Source organism: Tursiops truncatus, chromosome 14 (assembly GCF_011762595.2).
Source record: "Tursiops truncatus isolate mTurTru1 chromosome 14, mTurTru1.mat.Y, whole genome shotgun sequence".
Taxonomy (NCBI): domain Eukaryota; kingdom Metazoa; phylum Chordata; class Mammalia; order Artiodactyla; family Delphinidae; genus Tursiops; species Tursiops truncatus.
Genome location: NC_047047.1, coordinates 38,566,914 through 38,584,587, shown reverse-complemented (window position 1 = coordinate 38,584,587; position 17,674 = coordinate 38,566,914). Strand labels below are relative to the sequence as shown.

Here is a 17,674-nt window from a genome sequence, read left to right as displayed (position 1 = left end):
TTCGGTGATAGCTAAACTAAAAAACACATATAACAAGGGAGTAACTAACAGTTTACCAGTCAGCTCAGCATTAAAAAGGGCTCAGATGCTGGTGGCCAAAGGACTAGGATGAGAAAAATCAGTAACTTCCCAGGAATTCCAAAAAAGACACTGTATAAAGCACAAATGAGAAATACACTTTAGTCCCCCTTTTTAAGAGGAGTTCCTTAAGGCCACAGATAGTATTTGTCAGTAACTCTTGAAAAAGGAAAAAATTCACCATGGAGTTAAAGAGTGGGAATGAGGAATTAATCAATTATGATTCTTCCATTTAGCAAGTCAGAAAAGCTGGCAGCATCTTCTCAGGAGCCCCAAACGCTCATATTCCAAAACAAGCCAGCCTCACTCAAGCACTTGTCTGAATAATGGACTCCCTGCCCTGACCTTGTAATTTACTTTACAATGCATTTATAATCTCACTCAATATATCCCACTCCTGGGTAAATCTCTTTAACAAGATTAGATGATAAGATACCAAAATTAGGTTTCAAACATTTGCTAATGTGGAGGGAGAAAAAAAAAGGCAGAAAGATTTTGAAAGAAAACCGCTGACATTAGTATCACATTATCTGCCTATTTTTGTTTGCCTTCTCTCTTCAAAGGGAAATAAAAAGCATCATTGAGAGTATTTTCATAAATTTTTTGTTGTTGTTGAACAATGACTTGGGTCCTAAATAGGCAGGAAAAAAACTATCTAGTTCCAACTACCGTGACCCTCTGTGGCTTTCTCCTTTGCCTCTCTAGGACTCTGTGTTATTATCATACATTTAGCCTGACAATCTGAATTGGGTAAGTAAAAAGGAGATTTGTCAGCTGAAGCAAGTCGTTAACACTTTCATCACTACAAATGCCTTTAAATCATATTTTACCTTATAATATTCTATTGAAACCCAGGACTGGACCCACAATTAGCGATGCTGGTTTTGCATGCACCATGAATGCAGTCATTGATAGATGCCGAAATCTATATAGCACTACATCAAGGGTCTCATCTGGATCCTTTTAAAAAGGCTTAAATGAGAAAAGCCCATTTTATTTTGCTGCACTGAGCTTCCTAAAATTTTGTTTTCAAAGCTATGTGATCATGCTACAATATGTTAACACTGTGCTGTTACCCTCCCCTCTCTCTCATACATCAGGTTAGAGAAAATGGCATTTTATCTTATAATGAGCATACAACATACAGTTTTCACTACCGCATTTTAGTATTCCCATCAACTAGATATTCTAGATCATGAGGGCAGCTAGTGTAATCATAATGTCAATGAGAAGGGCTGTTACGATTGAGACTAAAGATTACATGGAAAGAGCTGCTTTGAAACTGGTAATTATTACCAGTCCACTAATAGCAAATGATGCATTACAGTTTCACCATATAATCTGTATTTCACTCAGCTCATGCCAGTGCACCATATTATATTACAGTGCTCACAGATTCTAAATTCCTAAACTGCAGTCATCAATAAATGTGTTACTTGCTGTAATTTGTGAAATTACTTTGTTCATAACATCTTTGATGGTTTAGAAAGACCAGAATTGATTTCCTGTGTGGCAAAATTAGGGCTACATTGATTTATTGACGTGTAAAATATAATAATATTCTTCATTTACTCTGATGAAAATCAACTTCTCAATTTGAGAGCCTCATTGGGCATTCACTGGGATTGTTTTGATTTAGAGCAATAAACGGAGACCTGGCCCCGAGCATGGGAACTTGAGGCATCAAAACGGTTAAACTCAGCTATTAGCTCACCTACAGCTTTTACTTTATTTCATTTTATTGTATGGAAAGGAAGAACCCCATTCCTGGTTTGTCACCAAGGCTCAAGAGTCATGATTTAGAAGAGTGATGTCTTATGAGGGACCCCTGGCTCTACTATTTACTAGCTGGTAGCTCTGGGACAGTCATTTAATTTCTCCGAGTCTTAGGTTTCCTATCTGGAAAATGAGCGTAAAAAACAGTACCTTAAAGAATTGTGAGGCTCAAATGACAAACATATATAAAAGCTCTCTGTGATCTACCAGGTCCAACATGAACGTGAGTTTTCATTATTACCAGGCTTGATTAGTTACCACGAACGATGACTAACCACACGTTACACACCCACAAGGGCTTCTGGAGGAAAGACTGGAATCCAGAATCCGGGCTTTCCCAGGCCAAGGGGAGGCCCTGGTTAGAAGAAAGCAAGAGGGGGTGATTTTTAAGGCCCTTGCCCATGGTCCACCCAGCAGGGAGGCCACAAGGTCAGTGCTAAATGCTCTGAAAGCCAAGGGCACTGGTTAAGGCAGCTGAGTGGGGTGCGGGTCAGTTTTGCTTCAGAACTTTCTGGATCCCTACAACCCATTTCCACATACCTTGTTCTGGTCACTCCTAAACTGGTCCTGCCGGCATGGGCGCCAGCAAACTAGGCTCCCTCCCATTGCCGGAAGCAGGGAGAAGGCAGGGGCTCCTTATCAGGCTACTGGTTTCCCACCCCCTAGATCAAACTCCCTGCCCTCAGGAGGATCCAGAGCAAGAGAGAGAACTCACTCCCTTCCTACCCCTTCCCTCCAAGGGTGGCTCTGTTCCCACAGCCAAGTAAGGGCCCCAGGCACCCCCAGCAAAACGAGGAGAGTTCTCCCCACCCAGTCAGCATGTAGGGACTTGAAACCATGAGTCCAAACCCCTAAACTGTACAATCGGTGACCTAACCCAGGCTTCTGCCCAGCTAGGCTTGTGGGTGCCGGGGGCGGGGGGGGGGGGGGGGGGGGGTGCGTGGCGGGGAGGTGCTTTTAACCCCTGCACCACCCAGCCCTCAGGACCTGAGGGCTTGTGAAATTCATACAATAACTCTTTGTTACCTAGACCTAGGAGTTAATAAAAATAAACAACTAGCTTCCAGTCTGATCTCAGGGCGCAGGCCCTGCCCTGCAGACACCATTCACAAGAAGGTTGGGTCTAGTTGACCTCCCATCTGAAAACCAGTCACCTTTAAGGCCCCAACTCCTGCATTTTGCTGTCTGTTATTCCCTTTCCACGACACATCATTCCCTTTCTTCTTTTCTTTCCACAAAAGGTTATTTTTTCATTTACTTTAAAAATATTTTCCTTAAATACAAATTAGATGCCACACTTCTTTTCTTCTTGAACCTGCTTTTTTGTGTTTGGGGTGGAATCAATCCCCCGGCCCCCTACCCCTACCCCCGCATCTGACTTTTTAGCCATGCATGTTATTCCTACAGAGAGAAGCAAACTGTATTACCTTCTAAAACAACATCTTTCAAAAACATTTTTTCCCAAAAACATTTTTATAAACATACAAATCTAAATTTCATAAGAAGTTCCCCACTATGAAAGTTGGCTTAAGCAAGTAACTGGATGGTGGTAGTCGCAGTGATGGCGGGAGGGGTGTGTGTGGTATCTTTGAATTTTAGCAACAATGCTATGCATTTTTCTCTAAATCTAGGAGAAAAACAAATAGAAATCATATATGTCTGCACATATATAATGTACGATGCATATATAAAAATATACCATGTTTAAATACACACGTAAATGCATATATAACATGCATGAGGATAACTCTAGAGTAACTGTGAACTGACTCCTTTCAGTTCTGGCCTCTGCTAAAGACATATGCCATGGAGTAAATCCAAAGTCCTAAATGAGGCCATGGGAGTAAATGTCCAGCAATACAATGGGCCCTGAACACAGATATACGCAGTCACCAGCCATGGAGCCACACAAGACCCTGGGGAGGAGACCCGCAGGGATGAGCTGCTTCCAGCCCCATGCCTTCAGTAAGGAGAGAGAGAAAAAGGGGAGGGAAAAAAGCCACTTAGGGCTGAATGGATTGGGGGAGCTGGGTGCCAAGTGAGTAATGGAATATACATATGCAGATGCCAATGTATTTTGGAAATAACTCCTTTCAGTACTTAAAAAGTAAGGGTAATTTCCAGAAACTCTCATCTCTACACACATGGACGTTTGTAGAAGAAATAATGCTCAACTTACAAATACCCTGCGGGGCATATTCTGCACTCATCCCAGGCGTGGGGATTAGAGCTCCGTGTGTAGAACGAGGGGAGGAGAGGCCCCTCCAGTGCAGAAGTTTATCTGTGAAAGAAACCCAAAATCAAGCACTAAAACTATAAACAACGTGCATCTTAAACCACAGGATATCACATTTCAATTCCATTAAAATAGATTAACATCATTACAACAGCCTTGCAGATAGTTAACAGGCCCAAGGCCTATATCAAAAGAACAGTGGTGAGTTCTTTCCCACAGTTCCGCTTTGTTTCTAATTTTGGTCTTTTTTGACAAAAGGGAAGGGAGTTTGTTTTAGGTATGGGGCAGCAGGGGGGGCGGGGGTTCTTTGGTTCATTTGTTTGTTTGTTATTGTCTGATTATTGTCTTTCAATAAGAGATGTGTAAATAGCAAGGGAGAAATTGGTAATATGACTGGCAGCCTGGTAGAATGGGGGGATTTATCTGCAAGGCTGGTTTACATGCATACATTTACTTTACTTATAGACAAGCTCAAGCAAAAAACAATACGGTAACAGGAAATGAGTAGATTTGTGAATCTTTTCTTCTAGAACAGAGTCCCACTCGGCCTTTCCTGTCCCACTCTTCCCATTCTGTCTTTATGACAGCACCTTCAGTGATAGGGAAACCTTGGGCATCTCAGGACCTGGAATTCTATCCACGGAGTACCCCACGTAGACATGGCTTCTTACAGCACGAAGCAGTGGGCAATAAAGATTAGACTTCTGGGGTTAAGATAACTTTGGCCAAGTCCTCACGTTAAGGGTAAGGAATCCTACCGTTCAATGACAAGGAGCGAAGCAGCTTTCCAAAAATAGCAACACCACCCTGAAAAACGTGGCCCACCTTCTCTATTCTACTGCACTGGGTTGCACTCTGGTGAGGAAAAATGACTTCTCACACCGATAAACATAAATCTAGCTGTAAATCAAGCCATTCTTGTGAGATTTTTGCGAGAAAGGAAATATTTGGTTTGGGCAACCTGGGGATTGTATGGTTTATGTGGTGAGTTCCTAGCTTTTCCAAGTCCACCTTGAGCTAACCAAGCATGGAGAGGTCAACCTTGAGACAGAGTGGAGGAGAGATGGAGCAGGGACACTCCGTGTGTCCTAGAGGCTTGGAGTTTGTGATGATTGGGGGAGGCGGGAGAGAAGAAAAACAGACTTTGATGGTGAGTAAACAGAGTATGTTTTCCATTAGCTTAATATTAAGAGCACTTAGAAGAGTTGTTGTTATACTCTAGGATAGCAGGTCTCAAGTGTAAAATACATCCTGTTCTCCTTCTATAGATCATGCTGCCAAGAACAGCCAGGGCAGTCAGCACAAGGTTTCCTTTCATGAGGAGCCTGGTGGGTAACAATGGCGTGTTGCTCGTGGAAGCTCTTACACGGAGGCATAAATCTGTCGTTACTGGGCCTGTCCAGGGAGGCTGCCACGAAGGCTCCGCCTAGCCCGAGACCATCTACAGAGGCCTGTCCTCCTCCCTGACCCCAAACAAAACAAATGCCACAAAATGAACCCGCAAAAGCAGGAAGACTAGACTTAAAAAGCAAGCATGTCTTCATCTAGCTGCTTACGTTCTATGAATTGAGAGGCAAGGGTAAAATTAACTACAGATTTAGTCATAGTGTTTTTCAACGAGAAATCTGAGAATCCATTTTTGCACTTGTTCTTGCCTCAGCTATTTAATAAGTTTGTTTGTCGCCAAGACTGAAGTCTGTTTCTTAGGAGACCCATACAACAGAGTACTGTGACCCCAGCAGAAAAGCAACAAGGTACTTGGACCCTCACACTGGGAAAGACTCATTTCATATTCCCTGCCACTTACTCTGGGAAGACCCTGAGGTGCCTCAGATAGACCCCCAGCAAGCAATGGGAGAACCGTTAACCTGGTCCAGGCCTGACCACTTGCATGCACCTCCTGTTGGCAAACTCATCTACTAAGCCATTGGCCTAGAGCAAGCTGAGTTTCTGGGGGTAGCAGCCTGGCCCAGTTCCCCACAGCACTAGGCCACAAGGCGACGTGAGGGCTCATCAAGGAGAGTGTCTGAGTATCTGCCCCCATTATTTGGTTTGGGGTTTGGTTTTGAGTTGTAAAAAACCTTAGAGATCATCAAGTCTAATGCCTTCATTTTACAGGTGGGGAAACTGAGGCTTTGAGAAATTAAGTGACTGGCTCACAGCTATAATGATGGTTAACCACAAAAGTGAAGAACAGCACTGACTCCCCAATCCAGTGCTCTTTACTGGGATATCCATCTCTCTCCTCCCCTCTGTCGTTCCCACCCTGGTCTGTACTGCTCAAGAAGTACCAGTGAGAAGGGATCTCTTTCTCTTGACCCATTCGGAGGAACAACCTCTCTTGGGGAAGAGTCCAGCCCAGAGGTGCTGAGTGGACCTTTCAAAAGGTCCAAATGAACTGACTTGGTTTCAAAATTGGAGAACACCCGATCTACTTCCTGCACCTTGCCTCACCCCCCACTGTTTTCATCCTCTACTTCTGCTTCCCCTGCAGAATCAGCCAGCTGAAGAGAAACAAACCATTCCTATCAGCCTAACAAGCTACTGACACTGTCTTCGTGAGAGAGACTCATACTTGCATTTCTCTTCCTCCATGAAGAGTGTCAAACCAAAGACAATGGGGACCCCAGCTGATTCTGCAGCCTCTCCCGCCAAACACATCTCTGAACACGTTCTCATTGGTAAGTAGAATCAACATTCCCACAGGAACTGGAAATGCTGAATTGTTAATAGCTTCCCTAGGGTTTAACTTCTTGCTATGATGCTTTCAATTATTCCATCACAGTTTAGGCAGAATAGAGTCTCACAATTAATGCTTCTAAGCATCACCCTCAACCAGCAGCTCTGCCTTCCCAGGCTGCCCTTGACTGAGGGCCTCTTCTCCTCCCACCTGCATTTCGTTCTCCTTGACTGAGGGAGAGGTGGGCTCCGGTGGCTGGCAGGGAAGTGGGCGGTCCAGCTATGCTCTCTTTATTTCCTTGGTGGTTCTCTCAGGGCAGTGGTTCTCAAAGTGTAGACCCAGGCCCAGCATCAGCATCACCTGGGAGCTTGTTGGAAATGCAATGTCTCAGGTCCTTCCTCAGAATTACTGAATCAAACACTGGGATTGGGGAAGTGGATGTAGAGTATAAGAATCTATGTTTAGCAAGCACTCCAGGTGATTCGTACGCACAATCCAGTTTCATAAGGGCTGTCTTAGCATGAGGGGAGGAATGGAAGCTGGAAGCTTTGATGTTCTCCTGGCAGCCAGAGATCCCCTGGCTATGAGGCTCTCATCCCTTCTGTCTGGGACTCACCTCCTTTAGGACCAGAGCAAGCCTGGGAAATTCCTAAGGATCCCTCCATGTGGAATCCAAGGTTCCACCCTCCCTCACTGACCAGGACACGGAACAGGCCCAGACTCAAATAGGGAACGCTCTTTGCATAACATCCAAACCAGCTTATGTCAGGCAGATGGTGTCCTCACCGCTTCCATAAATGCGGAAATGTTTGCAAATGCAGCTATGGCACGCCGCACGGATGCAGTAAGCACTGGACTCCTGTTTCCCTTTCTGGACTCTCCAGTGTGTTGCCCTCCTCTGAATTAATCTTTTCAAATGCCTTGTACTCCTCTGGTGAAAAGCATTTTAACCTGTTCTGTTTCATAAAAGCCTCTCCAGACCCAGCATTTCCACTTTAGGGCCTCAGAAATGCCTCATGTATTATTAGGTTGCCATGTTTCCTTATGGCTGAGTAACAAATAATGAATCTTATCTTTCAGGTCTCATTAAAAAATCTGCCACAAATTGGGAATGGTTTTGATTGAATGTTATGCATCGGTCACTTTAGATTTCTGTATGCGTCGGGACCGACTTTTGACACAGAGCTCTATAAACCAGGTGGGATGTCCCTGGAATTGAAGATCATTAAATCAAGTTTTAGGTTACCCCAAGAACATCTCAAAGCTTCCTTTACTACTGACCTGTTATTTGTTTCTGAAACTAATCACTGGGTGTGTCATATAGCCACATCACTGTCTACCAATCAACAAGTAATACCGCTGATCTACAAACGTGCTGAAACAGCTGAGCACAAAGCATTATTTCCAAAACACTGAATGACTGCTCCGGGTGCTGACTTTTATAGGAATTAAAAACCCAGGCCTCTCTAGAGGAGTAGATACACGTATAGATGTTTGCCGTTCACGAAAACGTATATGTGCATTTATGTATCTCTTTTCTTAACCATATGTTTCTAGATAACTTCCCTATTTTCCCAGCAAGATGGGGCACCAAAGAAGTAGAGCCATCCCCAAGAGGAAGGGTTACCCTGTGAAGCGTGACCTCCCACTCACCTTGCGTCTTCAAAAAAAGAGAAGATGACAACCCACTATGATGGGGAGGGATCTCTATATTGGTGACAGGCCAAAATAAAGGACACTTACCGCCCCTTCTAGCTCCAACATTCTCAAGTCCCCTCTCTGCCCTCAGCCAGTAGCCAACTTACAGACTACACTTAAAATGAATCCCGAAAGTTTGTAAAGTTCCCTGAATGAACCAATTCCCGTTCTATCAATATTACTGGATCTAAATCACAAAAATAACTACAGTGCAGCTAGTCTAGGAGAGAGGCTTCTATATCTAACTGGAAAGCAAATCCACTAAATCTCCTTCTAGCTCCTGACCCTCCATTTAAGGCAGATACCAGCCCCCATCTCTCAGATCCTGTGACTTTTTAGAGTATTATAGAGCCAACGTTAACCATGCCTGTGTCTTGAGTTGTGTCAATCTGAACTGAAAATGTGCCAGCTTTATCACTGCTCACAGACTTCTTAATTAACCTTCTGATATTGTCAAAATCGCATTCCCTTTTGTTCTAGAAATGAGCATTTACATGAGTGTTTTCCCCACCACTATGCTTTTTCACTAGCTAAGATTTTACGGAATCGTGATGCTCTGTATATACAAAGCAAGCAAGAATTCTTCAGACATCACACTATAGAATTTCTTTGCTGGAACTTGTTTATGGTCCTTATATTCGTAGAGACTTCACCAATGACTTTCATCTCATCAATCACTCATTGAAAAACTTTTTTTTTCTTTTTTGACCAAGCCTATCACCTCAGAGCCTTGATTACCTAACAACACATTACTAATTTCACCTTTTAAGAGTTCTCACCCTAGGCATCCACTCTATGAGTGAGGAGGAGAGATGACATCTTTCATGCCCCTTTATCTATAAAAACGCAAAAAATGCAAGCCACCAATCTGTCAGGCCTAAACAAAATTTTCTGCAATCTGTGTCTTTAACATAAGCAAAGCATATAATTCAAAAAAAAAGGAACTTGCTTTTCTGAAGAATAAGTAAGCCAAAGACATTGTGTTCCATCTTTGTGTTGGAATGCAGATTTCCCACTAAAAGGCAAATCCTTCATTTCAAAAGGTTGAATCGGATGGTACTCAAAAAAAAAGAATTCCAACTGGTTAAATTTAGGGTGTTGAAAAAAGTTCATTCCAATAATATTTTTTGGCTCTGGGCCCTAAGTATTTTCACTTGATCATGAATTAGATAAATTTTTATTACATTTTAAGCTCTTGCCTTAGAATGGTGGAACTTCTCGAGGAGACTGGAAGGGCAGCTCATAAGAAGACAAATTGTTTTAGGACAGTCTTTTTTTTTCCTTTGTTTAACTGTGTACCTCACTCTGCAAGACGTGTGTACCCAGGATAAATTCCATTCATTCATTCTTTCACGCATTCATTCAACAACTATTTACTGAGTGCCCGAACTCAGTGAACGATTATACTGCCCCAAGCAATGGACTACCTCTGTGGGCAACGCAAAGAAAAGTCAGACACAGACTCCCCTACAGGAACCTCCATCTAGTAGAGAAGATAAGCCTGGAAAGGAATCGCTCTGCTCCAAAGTAAAAAGTGTGTCATAAGAGAGGCACAGATAAACTGAACGGAAATTCAAAAGACACAAATAACTTCCATTTGTAAGGGAGGAGAGTGGCTTTAGGCAAAAGGGAACTTAGGAACTGGACCTGGAGAGCCAAGAGGAAGGACTTTCTAGACAAAAGAAAAAAGCAGGTATTGATGCCCCAAGAGAAGCAAAGCTCGAGGTGTACCCAGAGCAAATGGGGCCCAACAGGTAGTACATTTAAATCAAAATATTACTCACCAATTCATCCTGTTGATAACAGAGGATATGGTCATCTAAATAAACCCTCTGAGGGCTTTTGTGAAGGATTCACCTTCCACAACTTCTTATTTTCAAACACCACATTTTCTTACAATAATGGATGCAGCCACGTGGACGCTGGTGAAACTATGAAAGGTCATCTGTCCTGTTTTGTTTCCCCCCACCCTGATTGTTTTGCCCCCTGATGAGTGGTGAGTGGTCTACCAAGGCAGAATTCACTGTGTTCTATTCCTCTGAGTCAGACAAACAAGTGTTGATAGCCATGTTCTTCCTGCAACCCTGCCTCCCCGGTTTAAATAATCTATTTCAGATGTAGCACTGCCAGTTTCACATGGGCTTGTACTTGCTGACACATCTTCAACAAATGACTGTGCAAGAAAGGTGGAGATTTTCCTATACTTCTCTGTGTCTCTTCAATCATCACCTTGACCTTCCCTCCAAATTTCCCCCCTTTCTTCTCTTCAGAGCCACGGGAAGAGCGGGGGTAACCTTACTCCCGCTCTGAGTCCTCATTGGAGGACTTTGTTTGTGTGTGGTGGGGTGTGAGGGAGTGCACATGTGTGGGCGCAGGCTTGCTTCTACCTGAGGTTATTTTTCAGGTTATTTGGGGGAACTGGGGAACTACTTTTAAAGAGGGCTTGCCCAATCTATTCCTTCATGGGTCCCACTGAAACTCTCTCCGGATTCCTTTCTTCCTTCAGGATGTTAGGGACTCATTCCTCTGGAGAGAGCTGCTAGAACAAAATCAGGAATTTAAGTTCTTCAATCCCAACTCTGCCATTCCCGGCTAAGCATGACTGAGTAAATCCCTTCCCCTTTCTGGCCCTAAGTTTTCCCATCTTTAAAAAGAGAAGACTGGATTAAGATGGATGAGTTCTTTCTCCCAGGCCAGTCTTGAGTCTCCTTGAGACCAGATCAAGGGCAGGAGTCTTGGAAGCAGTTAAGAGACCTACTATGGACCATCCTAGAAGCTGGCCAGGATGGGCCTATGCCCCTTATGAACTTGCAGGGATGAGAAAAAAACCTACAGGCCTCTGTGGGCTGGGTCTGGTCCCCAGGCTAATTCTTAGACTCAGAGAGTAGGCCTGGTGGTGGTTTTCAACCTCCTGGGGCACAGTCGTGCAAAGCTTACCTGTCTAAGTTTCAAGCAGGAAACCTAGGTGAGTCCTGAGCCACAGAGACTGAAGGTCAGAGAGAACCAGGAAGAAACTTCCCACAAGCTCAGGCTAAACGTCAAGGGGAAAGGTCTCTGTTGCCCGTGCCCGAAGGCCAGTGGCAAAGCTCGGCCTCATGTCAGAGCCTGGTACCCACTGCACATGAGGGCACGCACAGGACTCTAAGAAAAGCCAGAATCCTCTCCCAGCCGCCCGAAACCAGAGAGGCAAGGCCCCAGCGTCCTGTGGTCCCTGCCTCCGCCAACCTGAAGGGTTCCTGGAAAGCCATGTGTCAACTGAATTTCTGTAAACTGAATCACATTTGCTAACGGAGGTAATTTCAGGGATGTTTCATCACCCTTCCAGATTGGCAGGGCTTCTGACACTTTTACCTTTTAAGTGCTTCTTCCTCCACCCCCTCCCCAACCTCTCCGTCAAGTAGTTAATGATCTGTAAACAAACACTTTAAATTCAGTGGGGGAGCTCACTATTTAAAGGAACCCTGCGGGGAAACCTTTTGAAAAGTTAACAATCTTTCTGTAATGTGAAAAATCACCCTCTAATTTATCAGTTTCCATTGATGAGATTTGGTGTGTATTGGGCTTTCTTAAAGTGGGGCTCAACTGCAGTGGTTAGAAGAAGGGGTGAGGAATGAAAGAAGGTGAAGTCCTGAACGTGTTTCTTTTGCCCAAATCATCCAGTCTCACGCAAATGTATTCGCAGACCCCACTCACCGCACAGCGAAAGGAAGAAAAGGATGGAAAATCATAGCCCCGGCACCTGGAAAGCCTTGAAAACTACACGTGTGTTCCCCATGATTTAAGGATTCGATGTCTGAGGGAACGAGCATTTTCAACTGAGGGGAGGAAGGCCTTTGGGCTGTAAAGGTGGATCCAGTGAGACTGACCATTTGCTCAGCAAACGTTTAATTCTGATAACACCAGCCAGGGCAGAGAAGGACTTCTCTATCAAAGCAAGCAGAACATGCAACTCCCAAAGTCCTCTGAAGAGGCCACCCCGAGCCTTTTTATCTGTGTCAACTACCAAACGTAATTTATTGCCTCCCTATCTCCATTTTCATCAGTCTAAGAAAATACCAGAATAAGTTTAAGAAAACCAAGCTTGGCACTTATAAGAAGACCCCTGTTATTTTCAGGTGTCCCTGGGCCTTGCAGAGGAGGACGTTTGTGGGATGTGGGCAGTGATGCTGCTGGAGGGGAGAGGCATGGTTGGTAGATGTGAGCAGGCCCAGAGAGCTGGAGAGTTTTCTGGTTTTATCTTCCAGGACTGATGTGTGCAACCTTTAAAGGAAACGGGCCCAGAAGCACGGGTAGCCTCCAAGCCTGGCCCTTTTTGAGAAAGTATGTTGTGGCCGCTGTGGAGGGTTTTATCTTCTTCCCAAAGCCTTCTCCTCACATTCTGACCCCACAGTAATCCTGTGGGATGAGGGAAGGTGTTATCCTCACCTCCCCAGGTGACAGAAGATCTCAGAGGCACCCTGCTGCAGGCAGTGAGAGCAGAGCTGGAACTCAGAGTCCTGTCCACTGACTTGGGGACCAACCTTTGCCCCTCATCACCACTCACTCACCCCACCTCCGGGTGGGGTGAGGCAGAGTGTCCGGGCACTAGTCTTACAGCCACTTGCAGGCAATCACTTGCCTTCCTGGGATGATAAAATAGGGTGTGCGTGTCCAGGGAAATGGGGAAGGCACACTCTATGGGCCTAATGTTCTGTGACAATCTTGGCCAAGAGATTCTTAGAACCAGAACTGGCCATTCTCCAGAATTAAAACCTATTATGTCCTGTGGTTAATACAGAACTGCTCAGAAATTATGAGAACTAATTTAAGGCTTCAAAGCTCTACAAACTTAAAAAAAAAAAAATGGTCTAGCAGGTCAGGCTCTGACATTTCTTCAGGAACAAAACTAGGCTGCCCTCTTGCCTGAGGTGAGATTGAATCAAGGAGGGTTCTGGGGCTTCGAGGCCAGGCCTCGTCCCATGGCAGAGAGTCCTTCTTTCAGAAACAGGCCTCTGCCCGCCCACACGCTCCTCCAGCTTCTGCTACCATCTGCTCAGTCCCTCAGCACCTTCCTCCTCCGAGCCCTGGCCTCAGACCCAACCTCTCTGACAGCCCTACAGAACAAAGGCGAGGCAGACACAGCCTACTGACTGGTGGCCTATTTTCTTGGCTTCAGAGATATTTTCCTGGCTTTTTACCCAATTCCGAATCCTTCATTTATCCCACTGACCAAATTGGAAAGAATTTCCTGAATAAAAATGGACATGCGCACGTGTATCATCGGCAGCCTTCCGAGGGGCCCCAGTCCAGCCGCAGGGTGGGTGCTGCTGGCCGTGCTCGGGCTTACTAGTTCCGTTGATACAACGGGGGCAACACCCAGAGTTATCAGCCTCCTCCAAGCTCCTCAAACCAAGAACACACCATCCCTTCCGCCCACTGGCCAGGTCCACTTGGGAACTCAGCTTGTGGAGACCTGGCCTCTTTGGACCCTGAGGCCACCGTCCCCTTACCCGTCTCCATGGACATCAAGGGCCCTCCTCCGCCCCCCCCCCCCCACAGGAGAGTCCCCAGTATCATTTCCTGTTTTGAATCTAAGACTGCCTGGGCAATGAGGCCTCAGCTATACTCTATTTCCATGCAGCACCAGCCGTGAGACTGACCCGGAGCCGCCCGTGTCACGGTCTCCCAGGTCCACTAGGAACAGAGACACTCCCCTCTCCCTAACAGGCCCCTCAGGCTGAAATCCTTTTGCTTCCAGAGCCTCAACTTTCCACTGCTGGGTAGAAAGCCCCCTCTGTCATCGGCCCACAGATCTCCGCCACCATCACGGCCCAGCCCTGTCAGGTGGTGGGAGTGTGGACAGCAGGGCGGGTGTGTTCAAAGAGGCCGACCAGGCAAGAACCATCCTGTACTCCTGCCCTGGCTCTAACGCAATAAAATGTCTTCTATCAGTGTAATTCAAGGCAGAGTCAAGGGTCTGTCACCATTTTAAAGAGGCTTATTACATGGCCACAAGAATTTGCCTCGGGCTCAAACCTGGCATGTAAGGTATCAGCGTGGGACAGGTTCTTTTGATTTGATTTTATTTTCTTACAAAATCTGAAAATGAAACGCTTCTGTCCCTCCCTTCCACCAACCGTTTTTTGATTTATGGGGAGGAGGAAAGAAATCTGAAGTTGACAGGTTGGGACAACTCCACTCAGCTTTCTCACTCAAAAGCTGCTTTTGTTAAACCATACTTTGCATTTATGGCCTGCGGCTCTTGGCTGACACGGCCGCTCCTCCAGTGTGGAGCAGGCTGCGGACTTCCCCGGGAGGAGGCCCCACTGAGATTACGTGCCCGCCTGCACCCAGGGCGGGAGCATCTTGGCTCAGGGGGCGAGGGGCACCAAGGCCCCTGGTTAGACAAAGGCGAGGCCAGTGAAGGCTATCCCACGCCTGGTCCCCAGCCTTACACTATGTTTGGGTCCAGGACTCCACGCGATCATTATGTATCCACCACCACTGGTCCCAACTAAAGTCCAAGCCTTCTGAGAAGCAACAGCGTGCTGTCCACCTCTCATCACCTGGCACCATTCGGGGCAAAGAAGAGCCCCTTAATCGATACTCGTAAATCAAGTGCTGTTCAGTGAACTCGTCTTCCCGGAGGGCGATTCTAAATGACCTGGCTGGAAGGAGCTGCCAAGGACCCGGCAGGGACCAGGGGAACCTTGCCTTCCCGGAGTCGCTGAGGTCTCTCCCGTAAATGATTCACTAAGCAAGGAGCCTCCAGGTCAGCCTTGACCCGGGAGATGATTACAGTCCCTTGAAAGTGGCTGCAGGCCCATCGGTTCACTGTATAATTTTGACAACCTGTGATTGTATATTTACTCAATGGTCGTTATGGACAATCAAGTTAATAATTCACTTTCCAAATGCTGTGTAATTATACAGTTAGAAGAGTTACATAGATGTCAAATTTCCTTAAGACTTCTGATGTATTGGTCCCAATTACCTAGTTTGGGTCCCTTTCCTCTCCCTCTCTCAATTTTTTTTTTTTTTTTTTAGTAATCTCCCACACTTTTCTCTATTCTCATTCCCCACCTACACCCCTATCTTTCTGCCCCGAGAGAAAGAACAGTGTGAAGTCCTGCAGTTCAAGCAATCCTATTTAGAACACATAGTTTTGCTCCACTAAATAAGGCTAGCCTTGGAAGGCTGTCTGGATGACCTCATCTGCCTCCCTGCCTCCAATGCAGGAGAACGCCTGCAGCAGCCCACAGCTCATGGCCCAAGTTGCACCAGATCCTGGCACAGCCCCGTGGAGGCCCAGAGAAGAGAGTGCAAAACCCTGGAGTGCTGGCTGGGGCTTCCCAGCCAAACGACTGGCATGTCCCTGCCCAGCCAGAGCTCCAGGCATAAGCCCAGCCCCTGCCTCTGTTTGGGATGCGCCGGAGAACATGAGAGAAACACGTACACCCGGAAAACTAAAATGAGGCAGGGATCCCAGGAAAAGCAAAAACATTCAGAACCCTGGGCCTCCTGTCTGCTTCCTAAGAGCTAAACTTGGTCCTTCACTCCTCTTGTTTTGTGGTCTTCACACACACACCCCACCCATCACAAGCATATAACCTGCTTTCAAGGCTCAAAGCAATTTCTGCCCCCCAGTAGGGCAGTGTGGTCAGCTGACCCGGATCACCCCAAGCTGCAGGGCCTGGCAGGGAAACCCAGGCAAGACGTGAATGTCCTTGAGCACAGCTGGTGAAGGAGCAGAGGGACAAAGGTGACAGGAGGTAACTGCAGCAGAGACAATATTTTTTCCTCCATTTCAATGAGTTTCTCTTTTTTTAAGTCATTTTTTGGGTGCTCCACCCTCTACACCTTTCTCTCTCCCACATGCTCCAGCGCACACACAACCCAGGGCTCCTGTGTTTTAAAAGGTCTTCTCCCACCCCCTCTCCCCCATCCCTGCCCCACAGATGAGATTAATTTTCTAACAGATTCCCCACCCCCAAATTTTATGTTATGGTGGGAAAGTCTTTTGATCATCGTGGTGTTCTGGAAGCATAAGAGCTAAGCATGATCTCTGGAAAGTGAATTGGGAAAAGCCCCACAGAAAATTCTCAAATTCATGAAACCCACCTTAGATACAGAAAACATCTCCAGAACCTCCCGTCAGTTCTAATCTTGGTGTCAAAAGAATGGGGATGGGGCTTCCCTGGTGGCGCAGTGGTTGAGAGTCCACCTGCCGATGCAGGGGATACGGGTTCGTGCCCCGGTCCGGGAAGATCCCACATGCCGCGGAGCGGCTGGACTCGTGAGCCACGGCCGCTGAGCCTGCGCGCCCGGAGCCTATGCTCCGCAACGGGAGAGGCCACAGCAGAGAGAAGCCCGCGTACCGCAAAATAAATAAATAAATAAAAGAATGGCGATGGACTGTTTCCCGGCTGAGGGCTTGGCTATCACTTTCAGATCTAACATCCTGTTCTTCTGGGGCACTCCTGATGCCCAGAGAGGGAGGCAGACCTGTTAAAGGGGGGATTTCTATACGTTTAGAACATTTGGGATCGCTCTTTGTAGAGAGTTAGGTTTGGCTGGAGTTTTTGTTCAGGTTGTGGTTTCTTTTCCTCCATAAAAAAAAAAAAAAATTGGAGCTGTATTTGTTTCCTGTTGGTGGTGCGGACAGAAGGAGGGTGTGTGCTGGAGGAGGTGTGTGGGGGGGGAAAGGCTGGTGGATGGAGCAGGGCCGAGAATACCCGGAATTGGAGAAAAGCGAGAAATGGAGATTTTTCTTGGCCTCCAAACAGTTGTAATTTCTACTGCCACTGCTTAGATCCTGGGCACCAGGCAGAGAGAGTGGGAAAAGGGACATGTGACAACTTTGCCACAAATCAGGATTTGGCATTTAAATCCACAGGAAGCAAGAAGAATAGAGGGACATCTTATTTATAGATTTGCAGATGAATTGAATGAGATAACCAAAATGCACTTCTCATGTATCTGAAGGAGCAATTCCATTTTCAGACTTGGAAAGTTTCCCATAATTGAGTATCACCCGACCTCAGCAACACGCTGCAGCCCAAGGTTAAGATCAGCTTCCTAAAAACCGGGCAGAAGGCTGCTGCTTAGGTGGTAGCTCAAGAATTCTACTTTGAAGGACAGGTTGGTACCACACTACATTTAACTGGATTCAGTTCATCTGATTATACAGTGCCTTGCTTTCTGTAATATGTAATCATCTCTTTCTG

At 46.1% G+C, this 17,674-nt stretch overlaps 1 protein-coding gene across 7 annotated transcripts in view; it reads right to left on the bottom strand.

The window, feature by feature from the left end:
* The window catches only part of BCL11A (BCL11 transcription factor A), a 99,736-nt gene that overhangs the window by 11,483 nt on the left and 70,579 nt on the right, over nucleotides 1-17,674 (bottom strand). For 4 of the 7 annotated variants that reach the window (XM_033838488.2, XM_033838490.2, XM_033838491.2 and 1 more), the window contains one exon: nucleotides 4,034-4,135. The exons of the other annotated variants lie outside the window; for them this stretch is intronic. In XM_033838488.2, the coding sequence (XP_033694379.1) occupies nucleotides 4,034-4,135 (102 nt within the window). The remainder of the gene's footprint in view (nucleotides 1-4,033; nucleotides 4,136-17,674) is intronic. 7 annotated transcript variants of the gene reach the window in all.